This window comes from Oncorhynchus mykiss, chromosome 26 (genome assembly GCF_057628025.1).
Source record: "Oncorhynchus mykiss isolate SJ-2025 chromosome 26, ASM5762802v1, whole genome shotgun sequence".
Taxonomy (NCBI): domain Eukaryota; kingdom Metazoa; phylum Chordata; class Actinopteri; order Salmoniformes; family Salmonidae; genus Oncorhynchus; species Oncorhynchus mykiss.
Genome location: NC_143047.1, coordinates 40,611,678 through 40,635,000, shown reverse-complemented (window position 1 = coordinate 40,635,000; position 23,323 = coordinate 40,611,678). Strand labels below are relative to the sequence as shown.

Sequence of the window (23,323 nt, the reverse complement as noted above, 5' to 3'; positions counted from 1 at the left end):
GTGTGGGCTTCTTAGTGAAGGGTAGAGAGAAGAGACATGGTTGGAGTATTGGCTTCTCAGTGAAGGGTAGAGAGAAGAGACATGGTGGGAGTGTGGGCTTCTCAGTGAAGGGTAGAGAGAAGAGACATGGTGGGAGTATGGGCTTCTCAGTGAAGGGTAGAGAGAAGAGACGTGGTGGGAGTATGGGCTTCTCAGTGAAGGGTAGAGAGAAGAGACATGGTGGGAGTATGGGCTTCTCAGTGAAGGGTAGAACCTGGCCTTTAACAACATGATTTGGGTTACCACTTGACTTCATTAAAGTGTCACTCACCCCCTCACATATACAATCCATGTTACAATCCAGACTTTTACAACTACTAACTTTCTCTTTCTTTTTCTTTCTCTCTTTCACCCTATTTCTCTGTTCTCCTTTTCTCACCATATCTATCGATCTCTCTCTTTTTCTCTCTCTCTTTCTCTCTGTCTGTGTCTCTCTCTCTCTGTCTGTGTCTGTCTGTCTGGATCTCTCTCTGTCTGTTAATCTCTGGTGTCCCTCTGAAATCCATCAGGCTGGTTAGTGTCTGGGGCGCGAGTGGCGATTCAATTTATTTATGTATTTTCTTTACGATGTGAAGGTTGCCAAACGTATGTGGTATTGATCTGGTATGAGAGTGATTGTCCCTCTGGACCATACAGCATGTTACCTGGAGAGAAGACTCTCCTCCCAAATCACCTGACTGATGTGTTGTCAACACACACACACACACACACACAAAAACACACACACACACACACACACACTCCTCCTCCACTTCTCTGTCATCCCCTCCTCCTCCTCTTCTCTGTCCTCCTCCCCTCCTCCTCCTCTTCTCTGTCCTCCTCTCCTCCTTCTCTTCTCTGTCCTCCTCTCCTCCTCCACTTCTCTGTCCTCCCCTCCTCCTCCTCTTCTCTGTCCTCCCCTCCTCCTCCTCTTCTCTGTCCTCCCCTCCTCCTTCTCTTCTCTGTCCTCCTTATCTTCTCTGTCCTCCTTCTCTTCTCTGTCCTCCTTCTCTTCTCTGTCCTCCTTCTCTTCTCTGTCCTCCTTCTCTTCTCTGTCCTCCTTCTCTTCTCTGTCCTCCTTCTCTTCTCTGTCCTCCTCTCCTCCTTCTCTTCTCTGTCCTCCTTCTCTTCTCTGTCCTCCTCCTCCCTTCATCTCCTCCTTCTCTTCTCTGTCCTCCTTCTCTTCTCTGTCCTCCTCTCCTCCTTCTCTTCTCTGTCCTCCTTCTCTTCTCTGTCCTCCTTCTCTTCTCTGTCCTCCTCCTCCCTTCATCTCCTCCTTCTCTTCTCTGTCCTCCTTCTCTTCTCTGTCCTCCTCCTCCCTTCATCTCCTCCTCCTCTTCTCTGTCCTCCTTCTCTTCTCTGTCCTCCTCCTCCCTTCATCTCCTCCTTCTCTTCTCTGTCATCCTTCTCTTCTCTGTCCTCCTCTCCTCCTTCTCTTCTCTGTCCTCCTTCTCTTCTCTGTCCTCCTCCTCCCTTCATCTCCTCCTTCTCTTCTCTGTCCCCCTTCTCTTCTCTGTCCTCCTCCTCCCTTCATCTCCTCCTTCTCTTCTCTGTCCTCCTCCTCCCTTCATCTCCTCCTTCTCTTCTCTGTCCTCCTTCTCTTCTCTGTCCTCCTCTCCTCCTTCTCTTCTCTGTCCTCCTTCTCTTCTCTGTCCTCCTCCTCCCTTCATCTCCTCCTTCTCTTCTCTGTCCTCCTCCTCTTCTCTGTCCTCCTCTCCTCCTTCTCTTCTCTGTCCTCCTTCTCTTCTCTGTCCTCCTCCTCCCTTCATCTCCTCCTTCTCTTCTCTGTCCCCCTTCTCTTCTCTGTCCTCCTCCTCCCTTCATCTCCTCCTTCTCTTCTCTGTCCTCTTCCTCCCTTCATCTCCTCCTCCTCTTCTCTGTCCTCCTCCTCCCTTCATCTCCTCCTTCTCTTCTCTGTCCTCTTCCTCCCTTCATCTCCTCCTCCTCTTCTCTGTCCTCTTCCTCCCTTCATCTCCTCCTCCTCTTCTCTGTCCTCTTCCTCCCTTCATCTCCTCCTTCTCTTCTCTGTCCTCCTTCTCTTCTCTGTCCTCCTTCTCTTCTCTGTCCTCCTTCTCTTCTCTGTCCTCCTTCTCTTCTCTGTCCTCCTTCTCTTCTCTGTCCTCCTTCTCTTCTCTGTCCTCCCTCTCTGTCCTCCTCTCCTCCTCCTCTTCTCTGTCCTCCCCTCCTCCTTCTCTTCTCTGTCCTCCTTATCTTCTCTGTCCTCCTTCTCTTCTCTGTCCTCCTTCTCTTCTCTGTCCTCCTTCTCTTCTCTGTCCTCCTTCTCTTCTCTGTCCTCCTTCTCTTCTCTGTCCTCCTTCTCTTCTCTGTCCTCCTCTCCTCCTTCTCTTCTCTGTCCTCCTTCTCTTCTCTGTCCTCCTCCTCCCTTCATCTCCTCCTTCTCTTCTCTGTCCTCCTTCTCTTCTCTGTCCTCCTCTCCTCCTTCTCTTCTCTGTCCTCCTTCTCTTCTCTGTCCTCCTTCTCTTCTCTGTCCTCCTCCTCCCTTCATCTCCTCCTTCTCTTCTCTGTCCTCCTTCTCTTCTCTGTCCTCCTCCTCCCTTCATCTCCTCCTCCTCTTCTCTGTCCTCCTTCTCTTCTCTGTCCTCCTCCTCCCTTCATCTCCTCCTTCTCTTCTCTGTCATCCTTCTCTTCTCTGTCCTCCTCTCCTCCTTCTCTTCTCTGTCCTCCTTCTCTTCTCTGTCCTCCTCCTCCCTTCATCTCCTCCTTCTCTTCTCTGTCCCCCTTCTCTTCTCTGTCCTCCTCCTCCCTTCATCTCCTCCTTCTCTTCTCTGTCCTCCTCCTCCCTTCATCTCCTCCTTCTCTTCTCTGTCCTCCTTCTCTTCTCTGTCCTCCTCTCCTCCTTCTCTTCTCTGTCCTCCTTCTCTTCTCTGTCCTCCTCCTCCCTTCATCTCCTCCTTCTCTTCTCTGTCCTCCTCCTCTTCTCTGTCCTCCTCTCCTCCTTCTCTTCTCTGTCCTCCTTCTCTTCTCTGTCCTCCTCCTCCCTTCATCTCCTCCTTCTCTTCTCTGTCCCCCTTCTCTTCTCTGTCCTCCTCCTCCCTTCATCTCCTCCTTCTCTTCTCTGTCCTCTTCCTCCCTTCATCTCCTCCTCCTCTTCTCTGTCCTCCTCCTCCCTTCATCTCCTCCTTCTCTTCTCTGTCCTCTTCCTCCCTTCATCTCCTCCTCCTCTTCTCTGTCCTCTTCCGCCCTTCATCTCCTCCTCCTCTTCTCTGTCCTCTTCCTCCCTTCATCTCCTCCTTCTCTTCTCTGTCCTCCTTCTCTTCTCTGTCCTCCTTCTCTTCTCTGTCCTCCTTCTCTTCTCTGTCCTCCTTCTCTTCTCTGTCCTCCTTCTCTTCTCTGTCCTCCCTCTCTCTCCTCCTTCTCTTCTCTGTCCTCCCTCTCTGTCCTCCTCTCCTCCTTCTCTTCTCTCTCCTCCTTCTCTTCTCTGTCCTTCTCTCCTCCTCCTCTTCTCTGTCCTCCTCTTCATCTCCTGTTATTGAACTGTTTTATTGAGATAGTGATATTGATCACTTCTCTAACCTTGACTTGACGGAGAGAGAGGCTGTGCTTCTGTCGTCTCTGTCAGAGCTCCTCGTAAATTTCATCCTGAGCAAATCCTGTTTATTTCTTTAACAGTCTAGTTCAGGCTTTTTCCTGTTGTTTTCTTCACGTTTCTTTGGTCGTTTTATTGTGGTGAGGTTGTTTCATTAACTATCTCTTATAGTTGAGGGAGAAAGCGACTGGCTATTCGCTCGGCTTGGGAAATTGTTCCGCTGGGCTGAGGAAAGCCAATATTGCAAACCTCCGACAACTTCTCAGTCAATTGAGCTCAGCAGAAAATCCATCCGGTTCTGTGGCAGATTGTTTTTCTGGTCGGGAGAGAAACTGCTGATCTCATTGTTTTCTCCGCCTGTCCAATTGTTCATGTTAGTTTTGGTTTTGTTATGTTTTCTGTTCGTATTTTTGTCAACATGCAAACAAGGCAGCACCTCAGATATTGTACTCGGGCTGTAAATGTTACCTGACTGTTTACATAGATGGAGTTGGTTCCTATCAGGCTGTACATTAAACCTGACTGTTTACATGGATGGAGTTGGTTCCTATCAGGCTGTACATTTTACCTGACTGTTTACATAGATGGAGTTGGTTCCTATCAGGCTGTACATTAAACCTGACTGTTTACATAGATGGAGTTGGTTCCTATCAGGCTGTACATTAAACCTGACTATTTACATAGATGGAGTTGGTTCCTATCAGGCTGTACATTAAACCTGACTGTTTACATGGATGGAGTTGGTTCCTATCAGGCTGTACATTAAACCTGACTGTTTACATAGATGGAGTTGGTTCCTATCAGGCTGTACATTAAACCTGACTGTTTACATAGATGGAGTTGGTTCCTATCAGGCTGTACATTAAACCTGACTGTTTACATATATGGAGTTGGTTCCTATCAGGCTGTACATTAAACCTGACCGTTTACATAGATGGAGTTGGTTCCTATCAGGCTGTACATTAAACCTGACTGTTTACATAGATGGAGTTGGTTCCTATCAGGCTGTACATTAAACCTGACTGTTTACATAGATGGAGTTGGTTCCTATCAGGCTGTACATTAAACCTGACTGTTTACATAGATGGAGTTGGTTCCTATCAGGCTGTACATTAAACCTGACTGTTTACATAGATGGAGTTGGTTCCTATCAGGCTGTACATTTTACCTGACTGTTTACATAGATGGAGTTGGTTCCTATCAGGCTGTACATTTCACCTGACTGTTTACATAGATGGAGTTGGTTCCTATCAGGCTGTACATTAAACCTGACTATTTACATAGATGGAGTTGGTTCCTATCAGGCTGTACATTAAACCTGACTGTTTACATAGATGGAGTTGGTTTCTATCAGGCTGTACATTAAACCTGACTGTTTACATAGATGGAGTTGGTTCCTATCAGGCTGTACATTAAACCTGACTGTTTACATAGATGGAGTTGGTTCCTATCAGGCTGTACATTTTACCTGACTGTTTACATAGATGGAGTTGGTTCCTATCAGGCTGTACATTTCACCTGACTGTTTACATAGATGGAGTTGGTTCCTATCAGGCTGTACATTTTACCTGACTGTTTACATAGATGGAGTTGGTTTCTATCAGGCTGTACATTAAACCTGACTGTTTACATAGATGGAGTTGGTTCCTATCAGGCTGTACATTAAACCTGACTGTTTACATAGATGGAGTTGGTTCCTATCAGGCTGTACATTAAACCTGACTATTTACATAGATGGAGTTGGTTCCTATCAGGCTGTACATTAAACCTGACTGTTTACATAGATGGAGTTGGTTTCTATCAGGCTGTACATTAAACCTGACTGTTTACATAGATGGAGTTGGTTCCTATCAGGCTGTACATTAAACCTGACTGTTTACATAGATGGAGTTGGTTCCTATCAGGCTGTACATTAAACCTGACTGTTTACATAGATGGAGTTGGTTTCTATCAGGCTGTACATTAAACCTGACTGTTTACATAGATGGAGTTGGTTCCTATCAGGCTGTACATTAAACCTGACTGTTTACATAGATGGAGTTGGTTCCTATCAGGCTGTACATTAAACCTGACTGTTTACATAGATGGAGTTGGTTCCTATCAGGCTGTACATTAAACCTGACTGTTTACATAGATGGAGTTGGTTCCTATCAGGCTGTACATGTCTAATATATGCAGTAGCCTTACACCAAGCAGTGATGTACGGTAGCTCAGCCACAGATGAACCTGGTCGAAGGCTGACACATCCTCAGCAACAGTTACACGTTGTCTGCCAACTTTAACCCACACTGTGTAATGATCACCTCAAACACTAGACTACATTTTACACCTGACCTCCAGGGTATTACTTGGCATCTAAATCACTTGATTGGCTGAAGTACAGTAGGCTTAGTTCCTGACTTGTCTAGTTGTTGTTCAGGATCCTGTTGTCCTCCTGTTGTTTCTTGAAAGACAAGGACAGTGTGGCTGAGCTTATCCAATCAGCTGCTTAATGAGGTTCAGTGGGGAGATCAGAGGACCTCCAGGTGGAGCCTGGGGAGCGGATGGCGAGCCTATAGGAATCACTCTGGCATCTCTCTCTGCCCTCTGGTGTCATTGTCACATTATCACCACTGACCAAGACACACACACACACACACACACACACACACACACACACACACACACACACACACACACACACACACACACACACGTACAGGCTTGGTGTCTCTCCTCTTCTCACAGGGTTTAGGGTTTAGTAACCTGTCTGTCAGTCAGACATTGTGTTTTGGTGCACGACCAGACTTACTGACTGCTACAGATGAAGGATCTTAATTTGAGCCAGTTTGCCACAGCAGGAAAATAATCAGCAACAGCAAATATGAACTATTATGTAGATTATGATGTATCAACATTGTTCTAGGGGGTTGATAATTTTTTTTCGTAAAGGAAAAAAATCAAGTCTGAAATTTCGAAGTGAAAATTACAAACTTCAGAAGCCTTTTTAAACCTCAAAATAAAATACAAGTTTTTAAATATGCTGCACTGCAGGAAATTTGTCCTGCAACAGGCTGATCAAATGAAAATCCTACATCTGTAGATGCTGAGGTTTCATTGTCTTGTCTGTCAGTGTGTTTGTTTTCTTCCATTCACACTGTGTCTGTTAATCCCGCATCTCCTCTGTCTGTCCATCTGTCTGTCTGTTGATCCTGCATCTCCTCTGGCCGTCTGTCTGTCTGGCCGTCTGTCTGTCTGTCTGGCCGTATGTCTGGCCGTCTGTCTGTCTGGCCGTCTGTCTGTCTGGCCATCTGTCTGTCTGTCTGTCTGGCCGTCTGTCTGTCTGTCTGGCCGTCTGTCTGTCTGGCCATCTGTCTGTCTGTCTGGCCGTCTGTCTGTCTGTCTGTCTGTCTGTCTGTTGATCCTGCATCTCCTCTGTCTGTCTGTCTGGCCGTCTGTCTGTCTGGCCGTCTGTCTGTCTGTCTGTCTGTCTGTCTGTTGATCCTGCATCTCCTCTGTCTGTCTGTCTGGCCGTCTGTCTGTCTGGCCATCTGTCTGTCCGTCTGTCTGTCTGGCCATCTGTCTGTCTGTCTGGCCGTCTGTCTGGCCGTCTCTGTCTGTCTGTCTGGCCGTCTGTCTGTCTGTCTGTCTGTCGATCTGTCTGTCTGTCGATCTGTCTGTCTGTTCATCTGTCTGTCTGTCTGTTCTGCATGTGAATCCCAGACCAGTGCCTTCAGATGTTAATGTGTTGTACACAGCAGATGGAGAGAGAACCTAGTTGTTCCTGCTCCCAGACTGGGGACAGCAAGGGGACCCAGCGTGTGTGGATATCTGTAGGAACACAGGGCGCTGCCCTAAGGGGAAATAGGGCCTGTAATATCTGTTGTGTCCTATGTCACCTCTACCCTAAACACTTTTGGTTCATGTAAAACACAAACCACTTTGACCGTCAAACATGCACAGAGGCTTTTTCCCCCACAGAGTCAGGCACCTGGAGTATTACTGTAAATTGCTTTCTTTAAAAATAATTTGGTGGGCTTCTCTGTTGGGCTTTGTGTTTTGTACTGCTGCTATTATATGTCAGAGTATGAAGTGTTGATAACCCAATGACATACATATTATACACACACACACACACACACACACACACACACACACACACACACACACAGCCTTATACATACTTACTGCCTCCAGACTGTGGAGGCTAAATTGTCCACCGAATCATCCCCAGCTTCCAATTGGCTCATTCATCCCCCCCTCCTCTCCCCTGTAACTATTCCTCAGGTCATTGCTGTAAATGAGAATGTGTTCTCAGTCATCTTAGCTGGTAAAATAAGGGAGAAATAAATAAAAGGCCCCACCCAGTCTCCTCATTTGAAAGTAAATGTTGTAATGTGATCATGGTCTCCTCTGAAGAAGGTCATTACCTCTCCTCCGTCTCCCTATTGGCCTGGTTTATATTAAGCTTATCTAGTGTGAATAGATCCACTTAAGGCTCTCCACCTTTTAACCCTTAACCCTGTTTATGACCCACGGCCATTTACACTCAATTGGATGTTGCTGACACCTTGGCTCTCCTCTGTGTCTCTGACCCGGTGATCCATCAATGTTGTCCCTTGTTGTTGCATTACTTTCTACGCTCCCTCTCTGAGGTTCAGCCTGTCCTACGAGGTTATAAATAACTAGTGTAGGGACAGGTGGCCATTCCGTGCCTGATGGACCTGCGCAATTAGAACAGGCACATTTACATGCAGTTACATCCACTTAGACACCGGCGTGGCCTTTCCCAAAGTCCCCCAGCCTAGTTGTTTTCTTATTGATCTCTCCCATTGATTTAGACGTGGGGAGGAGGAACATTTCTGCCTGTTCATTTGTTAGTTGGTTACTGTATCTTAAGCTGCAGGCCGTAAAGTAGGGTTGAAGTGCCTGGTCTGTTTAGCACCTGAACACGACAAGGTTTATTTAAGCTCTTTATTTAAACCTCTTGTTTTCTCTCCTTTATCTCCGGTCACTTTTCCTTCCCTCCGTCACCTCTGTCTCTGCTTTTCCTTCCTTCCCTCCGTCTCCTCTGTCTCTGCTTTTCCTTCCCTCCGTCACCTCTGTCTCTGCTTTTCCTTCCCTCCGTCACCTCTGTCTCTGCTTTTCCTTCCCTCCGTCACCTCTGTCTCTGCTTTTCCTTCCCTCCATCACCTCTGTCTCTGCTTTTCCTTCCCTCCATCACCTCTGTCTCTGCTTTTCCTTCCCTCCGTCACCTCTGTCTCTGCTTTTCCTTCCCTCCGTCACCTCTGTCTCTGCTTTTCCTTCCCTCCGTCACCTCTGTCTCTGCTTTTCCTTCCCTCCGTCACCTCTGTCTCTGCTTTTCCTTCCCTCCGTCACCTCTGTCTCTGCTTTTCCTTCCCTCCATCACCTCTGTCTCTGCTTTTCCTTCCCTCCGTCTCCTCTGTCTCTGCTTTTCCTTCCCTCCATCACCTCTGTCTCTGCTTTTCCTTCCCTCCATCACCTCTGTCTCTGCTTTTCCTTCCTTCCCTCCGTCACCTCTGTCTCTGCTTTTCCTTCCCTCCGTCTCCTCTGTCTCTGCTTTTCCTTCCCTCCATCACCTCTGTCTCTGCTTTTCCTTCCCTCCATCACCTCTGTCTCTGCTTTTCCTTCCTTCCCTCTGTCACCTCTATCTCTGCTTTTCCTTCCTTCCCTCCGTCACCTCTGTCTCTGCTTTTCCTTCCCTCCCTCTGTCACCTCTGTCTCTGCTTTTCCTTCCCTCCATCACCTCTGTCTCTGCTTTTCCTTCCCTCCATCACATCTGTCTCTGCTTTTCCTTCTCTCCGTCTCCTCTGTCTCTGCTTTTACTTCCCTCCATCACCTCTGTCTCTGCTTTTCCTTCCCTCCATCACCTCTTTCTCTGCTTTTCCTTCCTTCCCTCCGTCTCCTCTGTCTCTGCTTTTCCTTCCTTCCCTCCATCACCTATGTCTTTGCTTTTCCTTCCCTCCATCACCTCTTTCTCTGCTTTTCCTTCCTTCCCTCCGTCACCTCTGTCTCTGCTTTTCCTTCCTTCCCTCCGTCTCCTCTGTCTCTGCTTTTCCTTCCTTCCCTCCTTCTCCTCTGTCTCTGCTTTTCCTTCCCTCCGTCTCCTCTGTCTCTGCTTTTCCTTCCCTCCATCACCTCTGTCTCTGCTTTTCCTTCCTTCCCTCCATCACCTCTGTCTCTGCTTTTCCTTCCCTCCGTCACCTCTGTCTCTGCTTTTCCTTCCCTCCGTCACCTCTGTCTCTGCTTTTCCTTCCCTCCGTCACCTCTGTCTCTGCTTTTCCTTCCCTCCGTCACCTCTGTCTCTGCTTTTCCTTCCTTCCCTCCATCACCTCTGTCTCTGCTTTTCCTTCCCTCCGTCACCTCTGTCTCTGCTTTTCCTTCCCTTCTTCACCTCTGTCTCTGCTTTTCCTTCCCTCCGTCACCTCTGTCTCTGCTTTTCCTTCCCTCCGTCACCTCTGTCTCTGCTTTTCCTTCCCTCCGTCACCTCTGTCTCTGCTTTTCCTTCCTTCCCTCCGTCTCCTCTGTCTCTGCTTTTCCTTCCCTCCGTCACCTCTGTCTCTGCTTTTCCTTCCTTCCCTCCGTCTCCTCTGTCTCTGCTTTTCCTTCCCTCCGTCACCTCTGTCTCTGCTTTTCCTTCCTTCCCTCCGTCTCCTCTGTCTCTGCTTTTCCTTCCCTCCGTCACCTCTGTCTCTGCTTTTCCTTCCCTCCGTCACCTCTGTCTCTGCTTTTCCTTCCCCCCGTCACCCCTGTCTCTGCTTTTCCTTCCCCCCGTCACCCCTGTCTCTGCTTTTCCTTCCCTCCGTCTCCTCTGTCTCTGCTTTTCCTTCCTTCCCCCCGTCACCCCTGTCTCTGCTTTTCCTTCCCTCCATCACCTCTGTCTCTGCTTTTCCTTCCTTCCCTCCGTCTCCTCTGTCTCTGCTTTTCCTTCCCTCCGTCACCTCTGTCTCTGCTTTTCCTTCCCTCCGTCACCTCTGTCTCTGCTTTTCCTTCCCCCCGTCACCCCTGTCTCTGCTTTTCCTTCTCCCCGTCACCCCTGTCTCTGCTTTTCCTTCCCTCCGTCTCCTCTGTCTCTGCTTTTCCTTCCTTCCCCCCGTCACCCCTGTCTTTGCTTTTCCTTCCCTCCATCACCTCTGTCTCTGCTTTTCCTTCCTTCCCTCCGTCACCTCTGTCTCTGCTTTTCCTTCCTTCCCTCCGTCTCCTCTCTCTGCTTTTCCTTCCCTCCGTCACCTCTGTCTCTGCTTTTCCTTCCTTCCCTCCGTCTCCTCTGTCTCTGCTTTTCCTTCCTTCCCTCCATCACCTCTGTCTCTGCTTTTCCTTCCTTCCCTCCATCACCTCTGTCTCTGCTTTGGATCTCAGTGGTCTCAGATGACTGGGAAATTGACACCACTGATAACCATGGGGATATAACCTCTGTTTATATTCATAGTTGTGGGTCTGTGTAATGTCCTCATCTTTGTGAGTTTGTAGTGGTATGGTCGTACCGGCTAGCCTCTTCATCTTCAGAGCAATGTACTCTCTTAACTTAGGTAGGTCGCTCTCTGTTTGGTAGTCATTCTGGTCGGGCCGTCTCAGGTGAGGGTGTCTGGCTAGAAGAGAGGTCGCCTTGCCTGCCACCCCTGTGGCACTGTAAACCAACCGTTCCAGCCCTGACCGCCCGCCCGGGGGCCGCTTTAGAGAGCCAGCCAGGCCCATGAATACTGCATAGTGGAGCTTTTATTACACCAGGGGCTGGAGTGTAAATAAGATCCAGGCAATGGGGCACGTTTACTGGGGTCAGGACGGGGGGGAAGAGGGGGTGGGGACGGGCGGCTCGGTAACCTTGCTCCCAGGTCCTCTAGTCACCAGGCCTGTCACTGTAACTCACCGGTGGAGGGTTGGCCCTGAGGGGGGTCAAGGACAGTGGATCTACTGGGCCCATTACATTACAGGCTGCATGGAGGATAGAGACCGGAGTTAGACTACTCACCCGCTCTAACAGTGAGGTTGTACTGTCGTCGTGTCATCACTCTGTTGGGGAGTAGAGGAAGAACATCAGGCTACTAAAATGCCTGGTATAAGTGACACACTCATCCTGAGGGGTCTGTTAGCTCACCTGTTAGATTTAAATGTGATCTTGTATCTTCACAACGACTGTTGTTATGGTTCATCTGCTTGTCCCCTAGTTTCCCGGTTCATTAGTGACAGAATGGTGCAGACGTGAGAAAAGAGGTTATCCTCCAAAACAGTTACTAATCACGTCATCGTAAAGAACCATCTTCCTGAGTGAGTCAGCAAGTTTTTTTTCTGTGCACCTGAACATGTTCAGCATGATAAAATAATGATTATTTGCTCTGTTCGTTGGCTACACACAGAATCAGTCCAATCACTACTTAACATCTCTGGCTCTCCGCTCCGGTCTCAATTAACGTCTTCCTCTTGTCTTAATTAAGGACCAGTAGTCGTGCTTAATTGATATTGATTGTAGCTTAAAGGAGGAGTAACACATCAAAACGAAAAGGTGAAAGTTACGCCTCAAATACACCGAGGCCTTTTACAGACCTAAAGGAGAGTTCACTAGATAACATCCACGGGTGGGAGGAGTGGTAGCCGTTCATACGAAGGACCTGTGTTCGATGCATTATCATGCCTTCATGCATTTAAGACTCAGCTGTAATTAGGACCCCAGTACCTGACATGAATGCTTATAGTAAACCTTATGATACAAAGTTGTTACATGTAAAGCTAAAACCAAGTTTAAAAACTCCGTTGTCATTAAGTATCTAAGTAGAAACAGTATGTCGGTGTGTCCAGCGCCCGGCATACGAGGGATGGTCTGTTTGTCCTGACTGGAGGGTCAGACGACCCAGACCAGACACTAAGAGGTGTTATTAATTAAAGGGCCAGTTTAGAGGTGCAACACGATCCTCCTATCTACCGCGCATTAATCACACACCCTGGTCTGAGCTCATACACGCCGGCCTAACCTGTTGACAGGTGAAACCTCGGGAGGTATCCAGTATACCTGGCTGTCGTAAACAAACTGGTGAACTGGGCTGGTGACGTACGTCCTCCCTGTGGCCCTCACCCCCGGCAGCTGTTCTACGGGGACAAGAGGATTGGATGTTGAGACATTGGCGCTTTTGGTAAACCGACCCTCTTGGCCGGTAACTAAACCCGTCGGTGGGCATTAAGGAGTTTCATAATTAAATCATCCAGGTCGTCTAGGCCAGCCGGCGCTCCTCGGCTGTTTGGTTTACCTGCCACCTGAAACCTGTCTGGAGAACTGTGACGATACAGGACTGACTGGGCTCAATGGACATGTGTCATGAAGGCTATTGTTTTGACCTCTGACCTTTTTAAATGATGGAAATGCTGTTAGACTAAAAGACATGTTGTCATGCTCATTTGGTTTCTACGGTTTCCATTAGGACGACACCCCTTCATGTTATAACTCACCAACTAGGAAAATAGTGGCTGATTTGAATAAGCATGTTTAGTCTGGACCTCTACTGTATGTCCATTCTGAATGTAGTGATGTTCTCCCAAATCATTTTCCACTCAACATATTTTCATTCACATGATGACTTTAGAGGCCCGGATGAATGAACAGTAACAGGGCTGTTTTCATGTGTGAAATAGTTTAGTAGGGACTTTTCTGAAGCTCTGGTTTACTCTTTTTTGGGCTGTGTTAATGTGTCCTCTCGTTCTCTCCCACAGAGCGTACCATCTTCTCGGCAACAGAGTGTTGGCGGTGAAGGTGAGATCAACAGCTGTACTGCTGTAGCCTTTTCCTGGGCACCTCTCCTTTTACCAAATCACGTTCAACAACACTAGTCTTCTGTATCTCTACTTCTGTCCTTTTCCCCTCCCTCTTTCATGTTCTATGCTTCTCAACCTCTGTGACCCCCCCCCCCCCCCCTCTCTCTCATTGGTTTATTCATCCACTTTGTTCTCATGCTCTAATTCTACCAGTAATCTAATCTATTGGAGTGGAATGGAAGGTAGATGTAATGGGTACCTCCTTGACCCTTGTAACATGTAGCTACTCCCTTCTCTCTCTCTCTAACCTGTAATCAATGATGTTAACATGTAGCTACTCCCTTCTCTCTCTAACCTGTAAACATCATTGATTACATGTAGCTACTCCCTTCTCTCTCTAACCTGTAAACATCATTGATTACATGTAGCTACTCCCTTCTCTCTCTCTCTAACCTGTAATCAATGATGTTAACATGTAGCTACTCCCTTCTCTCTCTAACCTGTAAACATCATTGATTACATGTAGCTACTCCCTTCTCTCTCTAACCTGTAAATCAATGATGTTTACATGTAGCTACTCCCTTCTCTCTCTAACCTGTAAATCAATGATGTTTACATGTAGCTACTCCCTTCTCTCTCTAACCTGTAAATCAATGATGTTTACATGTAGCTACTCCCTTCACTCTCTAACCTGTAAATCAATGATGTTTACATGTAGCTACTCCCTTCTCTCTCCAACCTGTAATCAATGATGTTTACATGTAGCTACTCCCTTCTCTCTCTAACCTGTAATCAATGATGTTTACATGTAGCTACTCCCTTCTCTCTCTACCCTGTAATCAATGATGTTTACATGTAGCTACTCCCTTCTCTCTCTCTACCCTGTAATCAATGATGTTTACATGTAGCTACTCCCTTCTCTCTCTAACCTGTAAACATCATTGATTACATGTAGCTACTCCCTTCTCTCTCTCTACCCTGTAATCAATGATGTTTACATGTAGCTACTCCCTTCTCTCTCTAACCTGTAATCAATGATGTTTACATGTACAGTGCCTTGCGAAAGTATTCGGCCCCCTTGAACTTTGCGACCTTTTGCCACATTTCAGGCTTCAAACATAAAGATATAAAACTGTATTTTTTTGTGAAGAATCAACAACAAGTGGGACACAATCATGAAGTGGAACGACATTTATTGGATATTTAAAACTTTTTTAACAAATCAAAAATTGAAAAATTGGGCGTGCAAAATTATTCAGCCCCTTTACTTTCAGTGCAGCAAACTCTCTCCAGAAGTTCAGTGAGGATCTCTGAATGATCTAATGTTGACCTAAATGACTAATGATGATAAATACAATCCACCTGTGTGTAATCAAGTCTCCGTATAAATGCACCTGCACTGTGATAGTCTCAGAGGTCCGTTAAAAGCGCAGAGAGCATCATGAAGAACAAGGAACACACCAGGCAGGTCCGAGATACTGTTGTGAAGAAGTTTAAAGCCGGATTTGCATACAAAAAGATTTCCCAAGCTTTAAACATCCCAATGAGCACTGTGCAAGCGATAATATGGAAATGGAAGGAGTATCAGACCACTGCAAATCTACCAAGACCTGGTCGTCCCTCTAAACTTTCAGCTCATACAAGGAGAAGACTGATCAGAGATGCAGCCAAGAGGCCCATGATCACTCTGGATGAACTGCAGAGATCTACAGCTGAGGTGGGAGACTCTGTCCATAGGACAACAATCAGTTGTATATTGCACAAATCTGGCCTTTATGGAAGAGTGGCAAGAAGAAAGCCATTTCTTAAAGATATCCATAAAAAGTGTTGTTTAAAGTTTGCCAGAAGCCACCTGGGAGACACACCAAACATGTGGAAGAAGGTGCTCTGGTCAGATGAAACCAAAATTGAACTTTTTGGCAACAATGCAAAACGTCATGTTTGGCGTAAAAGCAACACAGCTCATCACCCTGAACACACCATCCCCACTGTCAAACATGGTGGTGACAGCATCACGGTTTGGGCATGCTTTTCTTCAGCGGGGACAGGGAAGATGGTTAAAATTGATGGGAAGATGGATGGAGCCAAATACAGGACCATTCTGGAAGAAAACCTGATGGAGTCTGCAAAAGACCTGAGACTGGGACGGAGATTTGTCTTCCAACAAGACAATGATCCAAAACATAAAGCAAAATCTACAATGGAATGGTTCAAAAATAAACATATCCAGGTGTTAGAATGGCCAAGTCAAAGTCCAGACCTGAATCCAATCGAGAATCTGTGGATAGAACTGAAAACTGCTGTTCACAAATGCTCTCCATCCAACCTCACTGAGCTCGAGCTGTTTTGCAAGGAGGAATGGGAAAAAATGTCAGTCTCTCGATGTGCAAAACTGATAGAGACATACCCCAAGCGACTTACAGCTATAATCGCAGCAAAAGGTGGCGCTACAAAGTATTAACTTAAAGGGGCTGAATAATTTTGCACGCCCAATTTTTCAGTTTTTGATTTGTTAAAAAAGTTTGAAATATCCAATAAATGTCGTTCCACTTCATGATTGTGTCCCACTTGTTGTTGATTCTTCACAAAAAAATACAGTTTTATATTTTTATGTTTGAAGCCTGAAATGTGGCAAAAGGTCGCAAAGTTCAAGGGGGCCGAATACTTTCGCAAGGCACTGTAGCTACTCCCTTCTCTCTCTCTACCCTGTAATCAATGATAAGCTGCAAGTTTAGCTAATCTTTGCTAGTGCTAGCGTGCCACTGTTGTAGCTATTAGCTAAGCTCAGCGCAGCCAGATCAGAATTCACACCCCTGGTAGTGCCCATTTACCGTGTGGTATCCACACTATCCAGATAGGTTGGCATGAAAGAATCATGAGTTTCTCTACAAGGTTTCTAAGGTCATGTGTCACCACCAGTGCCACCAGTATTTTGACCCATAGTTCCATTGTAATAATAATGTACATTGTTTTAAATGTTTATGTGTGTGTGTTTTAAAGGGTTTTAGCAGTGTGTGCGTGCTTGCATATTAACCTGTGTATGTTACTCTGGTCTCTCATTTGGGCTGTGCTTGGGACTTTACAGGTCATTCCTCTGGATATCACAGTGGAGCTACAGAAACAGATCATGTCCGAGTTGGAGATCCTCTACAAGGTCAGCTTCTATTCTCTAGAGCCCCAAACTGGTCAAATCTCTCCCCCAGCTGGCCCAAATCATGTAGTCAGATCTCTCCCCCAGCTGTCCCAAATCATGTAGTCAGATCTCTCCCCCAGCTGGCCCAAATCATGTAGTCAGATCTTTCCCCCAACTGCCCCAAATCATGTCGTCAGATCTCTCCCCCCTGCTGAAGCCTCTCTTATCAGACCTGCAGTGTTTAGTCTACTCTGTTACATTAGACTAGTTCATGGAGCACCTTTATTCTGAGTGGGTCTCCTCTCCTCCTGCGTGACAAGCCAAGGATTGGCGAAATACGCACGAGGCAGGAACACGTGATTGCTGATAAGCCCTCTCAATAATTTACCCCAGATCTCTCCTGTTCTTCTGAGGTAGACGGTGAAATGGGCTAACTAAACAGTTCAACTATAAATACTGCAACATGCATCAATGTTAATTAATGAGTGGATGAACTGTGTTAATTCTTTTTATTTTTTTTGCAGTGTGATTCCTCCTACATCATAACCTTCTACAGTGCCTTCTTTGTGGAGAACAGGATCTCCATATGCACAGAGTATATGGACGGTGAGTGTTGAGGCTGGGGTTGGTGTTGAGGCTGGGGGTTGGTGTTGAGGCTGGGGGTTGGTGTTGAGGCTGGGGTTGGTGTTGAGGCTGGGGTTGGTGTTGAGGCTGGGGGTTGGTGTTGAGGCTGGGGTTGGTGTTGAGGCTGGGGTTGGTGTTGAGGCTGGGGTTGGTGTTGAGGCTGGGGTTGGTGTTGAGGCTGGGGTTGGTGTTGAGGCTGGGGTTGGTGTTGAGGCTGGGGTTGGTGTTGAGGCTGGGGTTGGTGTTGAGGCTGGGGTTGGTGTTGGTGTTGAGGCTGGGGTTGGTGTTGAGGCTGGGGTTGGTGTTGAGGCTGGGGTTGGTGTTGAGCCTGGGGGTTGACGCTGAAGGCTGGGGGTTGACGCTGAAGGCTGGGGGTTGACGCTGAAGGCTGGGGGTTGACGCTGAAGGCTGGGGGTTGACGCTGAAGGCTGGGGGTTGGTGTTAGTGCTGGGGTTAGGGTTAGTGCTGGGGTTAGTGCTGAGGCTGGGGTTAGGGTTAGTGCTGAGGCTGGGGTTAGGGTTAGTGCTGGGGTTAGGGTTAGTGCTAGGTTTAGGGTTAGTGCTGGGGATGGGGTTAGTGCTGGTGTTAGGGTTAGTGTTGAGGCTGGGGTTAGGGTTAGTGCTGGGGTTAGGGTTAGGGTTAGTAATGGGGTTAGGGTTAGTGCTAGGTTTAGGGTTAGTGCTGGGGTTAGGGTTAGTGTTGAGGATGGGGTTAGGGTTAGAGCTGGGGTTTAGTGTTAGTGCTGGGGTTAGGGTTAGTGCTGAGGCTGGGGTTAGGGTTAGTGCTGAGGCTGGGGTTAGGGTTAGTGCTGGGGTTAGGGTTAGTGCTGGGGTTTAGGGTTAGTGCTGGGGTTTAGGGTTAGTGCTGGGGTTAGGGTTAGTGCTGGGGTTTAGGGTTAGTGCTGGGGTTTAGGGTTAGTGCTGGGGTTAGGGTTAGTGTTGAGGCTGGGGTTAGGGTTAGTGTTGAGGATGGGGTTAGGGTTAGTGCTGGGGTTAGGGTTAGTGCTGGGGTTAGGGTTAGTGCTGAGGCTGAGGTTAGGGTTAGTGCTGAGGCTGGGGCTGGGGTTAGCTTTAGTGCTGGGGTTAGCTTTAGTGCTGGGGTTAGGGTTAGTGCTGGGGTTAGGGTTAGTGCTGGGGTTAGGGTTAGTGCTGGGGCTTATGGTTAGTGCCGGGGGTTAGCTTTAGTGCTGGGGTTAGGGTTAGTGCTGAGGCTGGGGCTGGGGTTAGCTTTAGTGCTGGGGTTAGCTTTAGTGCTGGGGTTAGGGTTAGTGCTGCGGTTATGGTTAGTGCTGGGGTTAGGGTTAGTGCTGGGGCTTATGGTTAGTGCCGGGGGTTAGCTTTAGTGCTGGGGTTAGGGTTAGTGCTGGGGGTTAGCTTTAGTGCTGGGGTTAGGGTTAGTGCTGGGGTTAGGGTTAGTGCTGGGGTTTAGGGTTAGTGCTGGGGTTTAGGGTTAGTGCTGGGGTTAGGGTTAGTGTTGAGGCTGGGGTTAGGGTTAGTGTTGAGGATGGGGTTAGGGTTAGTGCTGGGGTTAGGGTTAGTGCTGGGGTTAGGGTTAGTGCTGAGGCTGAGGTTAGGGTTAGTGCTGAGGCTGGGGTTAGGGTTAGTGCTGGGGTTTAGGGTTAGTGCTGGGGTTAGGGTTAGTGCTGAGGCTGGGGTTAGGGTTAGTGCTGGGGTTTAGGGTTAGTGCTTAGGCTGGGGTTAGTGCTGGGGTTTAGGGTTAGTGCTGAAAATGGGGTTAGGGTTAGTGCTGGGGTTAGGGTTAGTGCTGGGGTTAGGGTTAGTGCTGGGGCTTATGGTTAGTGCCGGGGGTTAGCTTTAGTGCTGGGGTTAGGGTTAGCGCTGAGAATGGGGTTAGGGTTAGTGCTGGGGCTTATGGTTAGTGCCGGGGTTATGGTTAGTGCTGGGGTTAGGGTTAGTGTTGAGGCTGGGGTTAGGGTTAGTGCTGGGGTTTAGGGTTAGTGCTGAGGCTGGGGTTAGTGCTGGGGTTAGGGTTAGTGCTGGGGTTTAGGGTTAGTGCTAGGGTTTAGGGCTAGTGTTGAGACTGGGGTTAGGGTTTGCGTTGAGGCTAGGGTTAGGGTTAGCGCTGAAAATGGGGTTAGGGTTAGCGCTGGGGTTAGGGTTAGCGTTGAGGCTAGGGTTAGGGTTAGCGCTGAGAATGGGGTTAGGGTTAGCGCTGGGGTTAGGGTTAGTGCTGGGGTTTAAGGCTAGCGCTGAGGCTGGGTTTAGGGTTAGCGCTAGGGTTTAGGGTTAGCGTTGAGGCTGGGGTTAGCGTTTAGGCTGGGGTTAGCGTTTAGGCTGGGGTTAGCGTTTAGGCTGGGGTTAGGGTTAGCGTTGAGGTTAGGGTTAGGGCTGGGGTTTAGGGTTAGCGTTGAGGCTGTGGTTAGGGTTGGTGTTGAGGCTGGGGTTAGTGTTGAGGCTGGGGTTAGTGTTGAGGCTGGGGTTAGGGTTAGTGCTGGGGTTAGGGTTAGTGCTGGGGTTAGGGTTAGTGCTGAGGCTGAGGTTAGGGTTAGTGCTGAGGCTGGGGCTGGGGTTAGCTTTAGTGCTGGGGTTAGCCTTAGTGCTGGGGTTAGGGTTAGTGCTGGGGTTAGGGTTAGTGCTGGGGTTAGGGTTAGTGCTGAGGTTAGGGTTAGTGCTGGGGTTAGGGTTAGTGCTGGGGTTAGTGCTGGGGTTAGGGTTAGTGCTGAGGCTGGGGTTAGGGTTAGTGCTGGGGTTTAGGGTTAGTGCTGAGGCTGGGGTTAGTGCTGGGGTTAGGGTTAGTGCTGGGGTTTAGGGTTAGTGCTGAAAATGGGGTTAGGGTTAGCGCTGGGGTTAGGGTTAGCGTTGAGGCTAGTGTTAGGGTTAGCGCTGAGAATGGGGTTAGGGTTAGCGCTGGGGTTAGGGTTAGTGCTGGGGCTTATGGTTAGTGCTGGGTTTAGGGTTAGTGCCGGGGTTAGGGTTAGTGCCGGGGTTATGGTTAGTGCTGAGGCTGGGGTTAGTGCTGGGGTTAGGGTTAGTGTTGAGGCTGGGGTTAGGGTTAGTGCTGGGGTTTAGGGTTAGTGCTGAGGCTGGGGTTAGTGCTAGGGTTAGGGTTAGTGCTGGGGTTTAGGGTTAGTGCTAGGGTTTAGGACTAGTGTTGAGACTGGGGTTAGGGTTTGCGTTGAGGCTAGGTTTAGGGTTAGCGCTGAAAATGGGGTTAGGGTTAGCGCTGGGGTTAGGGTTAGCATTGAGGCTAGGGTTAGGGTTAGCGCTGAGAATGGGGTTAGGGTTAGCGCTGGGGTTAGGGTTAGTGCTGGGGTTTAAGGCTAGCGCTGAGGCTGGGTTTAGGGTTAGCGCTAGGGTTTAGGGTTAGCGTTGAGGCTGGGGTTAGCGTTTAGGCTGGGGTTAGTGTTTAGGCTGGGGTTAGCGTTTAGGCTGGGGTTAGGGTTAGCATTGAGGTTAGGGTTAGGGCTGGGGTTTAGGGTTAGCGTTGAGGCTGTGGTTAGGGTTAGTGCTGAGGCTGGGGTTAGTGTTGAGGCTGGGGTTAGTGTTGAGGCTGGGGTTAGTGTTGAGGCTGGGGTTAGTGTTGAGGCTGGGGTTAGTGTTGAGGCTGGGGTTAGGGTTAGTGCTGGGGTTTAGGGTTAGCGTTGAGGCTGGGGTTAGTGCTGGGGTTAGGGTTAGTGCTGGGGTTAGGGTTAGTGCTGGGGTTAGGGTTAGTGCTGGGGTTAGGGTTAGTGCTGGGGTTAGGGTTAGTGCTGGGGTTAGGGTTAGTGCTGGGGTTTAGGGTTAGTGCTGGGGTTTAGGGTTAGTGCTGGGGTTTAGGGTTAGTGCTGGGGTTAGGGTTAGTGCTGGGGTTAGGGTTAGTGCTGGGGTTAGTGTTGAGGCTGGGGTTTAGGGTTAGTGCTGGGGTTAGGGTTAGTGCTGGGGTTAGGGTTAGTGCTGGGGTTTAGGGTTAGTGCTGGGGTTAGGGTTAGTGCTGGGGTTAGGGTTAGTGCTGGGGTTAGTGTTAGTGCTAGGGTTTAGAGTTTAGGGTTTGTGCTGGGGTTAGGGTTAGTGCTGGGGTTAGGGTTAGTGCTGGGGTTAGGGTTAGTGCTGGGGTTAGGGTTAGTGCTGGGGTTTAGGGTTAGTGCTGGGGTTTAGGGTTAGTGCTGGGGTTAGGGTTAGTGCTGGGGTTAGGGTTAGTGCTGGGGTTAGGGTTAGTGCTGGGGTTAGTGTTAGTGCTGGGGTTTAGGGTTTGTGCTGGGGTTAGGGTTAGTGCTGGGGTTAGGGTTAGTGCTGGGGTTAGGGTTAGTGCTGGGGTTAGGGTTAGTGCTGGGGTTAAGGTTAGTGCTGGGGTTAGGGTTAGTGCTGGGGTTAGGGTTAGTGTTGGGGTTAGGGTTAGTGCTGGGGTTAGGGTTAGTGCTGGGGTTAGGGTTAGTGCTGGGGTTAGGGTTAGTGCTGGGGTTAGGGTTAGTGCCGGGGTTTAGGGTTAGTGCCGGGGTTAGGGTTAGTGCCGGGGTTTAGGGTTAGTGCTGGGGTTAGGGTTAGTGTTGAGGCTGGGGTTAGGGTTAGTGCTGGGGTTTAGGGTTAGTGCTAGGGTTTAGGGTTAGTGCTGGGGTTTAGGGTTAGTGCCGGGTTTAGGGTTAGTGCTGGGGGTTAGGGTTAGTGCTGGGGTTAGGGTTAGTGCTGGGGTTTAGGGTTAGTGCCGGGTTTAGGGTTAGTGCTGGGGTTTAGGGTTAGTGCTGGGGTTTAGGGTTAGTGCCGGGGTTAGGGTTAGTGCTGGGGTTAGGGTTAGTGCTGGGGTTCAGGGTTAGTGCTGGGGTTTAGGGTTAGTGCTGGGGGTTAGGGTTAGTGCTGGGGTTAGGGTTAGTGCCGGGGTTAGGGTTAGTGCCGGGGTTAGGGTTAGTGCCGGGGTTAGGGTTAGTGCCGGGGTTAGGGTTAGTGCTGGGGTTAGGGTTAGTGCTGGGGTTTAGGGTTAGTGCTGGGGTTAGGGTTAGTGCTGGGGTTAGGGTTAGTGCTGGGGTTAGGGTTAGTGCTGGGGTTAGTGCTGGGGTTAGGGTTAGTGCTGGGGTTAGGGTTAGTGCTGGGGTTAGTGTTAGTGCTGGGGGTTAGGGTTAGTGCTGGGGTTAGGGTTAGTGCTGGGGTTAGGGTTAGTGCTGGGGTTAGGGTTAGGGTTATTGCTGGGGTTTAGGGTCAGTGCCGGGGTTAGGGTTAGTGCCGGGGTTAGGGTTAGTGCTGGGGTTAGGGTTAGTGCTGGGGTTAGTGCTGGGGTTAGGGTTAGTGCTGGGGTTAGGGTTAGTGCTGGGGTTAGGGTTAGTGCTGGGGTTAGGGTTAGGGTTAGTGCTGGGGTTAGGGTTAGTGCTGGGGTTAGGGTTAGTGCTGGGGTTAGGGTTAGTCCTGGGGTTAGGGTTAGTGCTGGGGTTAGGGTTAGTGCAGAGGCCTTTACTCCACTCCCATCCAGACTCTATGAAAGCTGGAATGTCAAACCTCTTACCACCCTGTATCCATTTACACTTCTACTTAGAGGAAGACTGTCATCTTCAGTGGCTGGGGGCTAGCATGCTTCTTTGCTAAAAGCTACAAGGGTGGGAGTGTGTGTGCGTGAATTTAACACAGTGATTTCTCAGTTATAACACATTGTCTCCCTCGAAGGACGACCTGTCAGTATGCGTCCATCAACACTCAACTGTGTGTGCGCGTGTGTGTGTGTGTGTGCAGGTGGCTCTCTGGACGTATACAGGAGGATCCCAGAACATGTGTTGGGTAGGATCTCTGTGGCGGTGAGTGAACAGCCATTCAGCTCTCCAACCAACTGACCACAGCTATTTAAAATGAGACTCATATTCTATAACTGACCACAGCTATATAACTGACCACAACTATTTAAAATGACTCTCGTATTCTATAACTGACCACAACTATTTAAAATGAGACTCTCATATTCCATAACTGACCACAGCTATTTAAAATGAGACTCATATTCTATAACTGACCACAGCTATTTATAATGAGACTCTCATATTCTATAACTGACCACAACTATTTAAAATGACTCTCATATTCTATAACTGACCACAGCTATATAACTGACCACAACTATTTAAAATGAGACTCTCATATTCTATAACTGACCACAACTATTTAAAATGAGACTCATATTCTATAACTGACCACAGCTATTTATAATGAGACTCTCATATTCTATAACTGACCACAACTATTTAAAATGACTCATATTCTATAACTGACCACAACTATTTAAAATGACTCTCATATTCTATAACTGACCACAGCTATTTAAAATGACTCTCATATTCTATAACTGAC

The 23,323-nt window shown here is 48.5% G+C and overlaps 1 protein-coding gene across 2 annotated transcripts in view; it reads left to right on the top strand.

Moving 5' to 3' along the window:
- The window catches only part of map2k5 (mitogen-activated protein kinase kinase 5), a 130,320-nt gene that overhangs the window by 39,631 nt on the left and 67,366 nt on the right, over window positions 1-23,323 (top strand). For both annotated transcript variants that reach the window (XM_036963467.2, XM_090223074.1), the window contains exons 9-12: window positions 13,265-13,304; window positions 16,392-16,460; window positions 16,964-17,045; window positions 22,715-22,776. In XM_036963467.2, coding sequence (XP_036819362.2) covers window positions 13,265-13,304; window positions 16,392-16,460; window positions 16,964-17,045; window positions 22,715-22,776 — 253 coding nt within the window. The remainder of the gene's footprint in view (window positions 1-13,264; window positions 13,305-16,391; window positions 16,461-16,963; window positions 17,046-22,714; window positions 22,777-23,323) is intronic.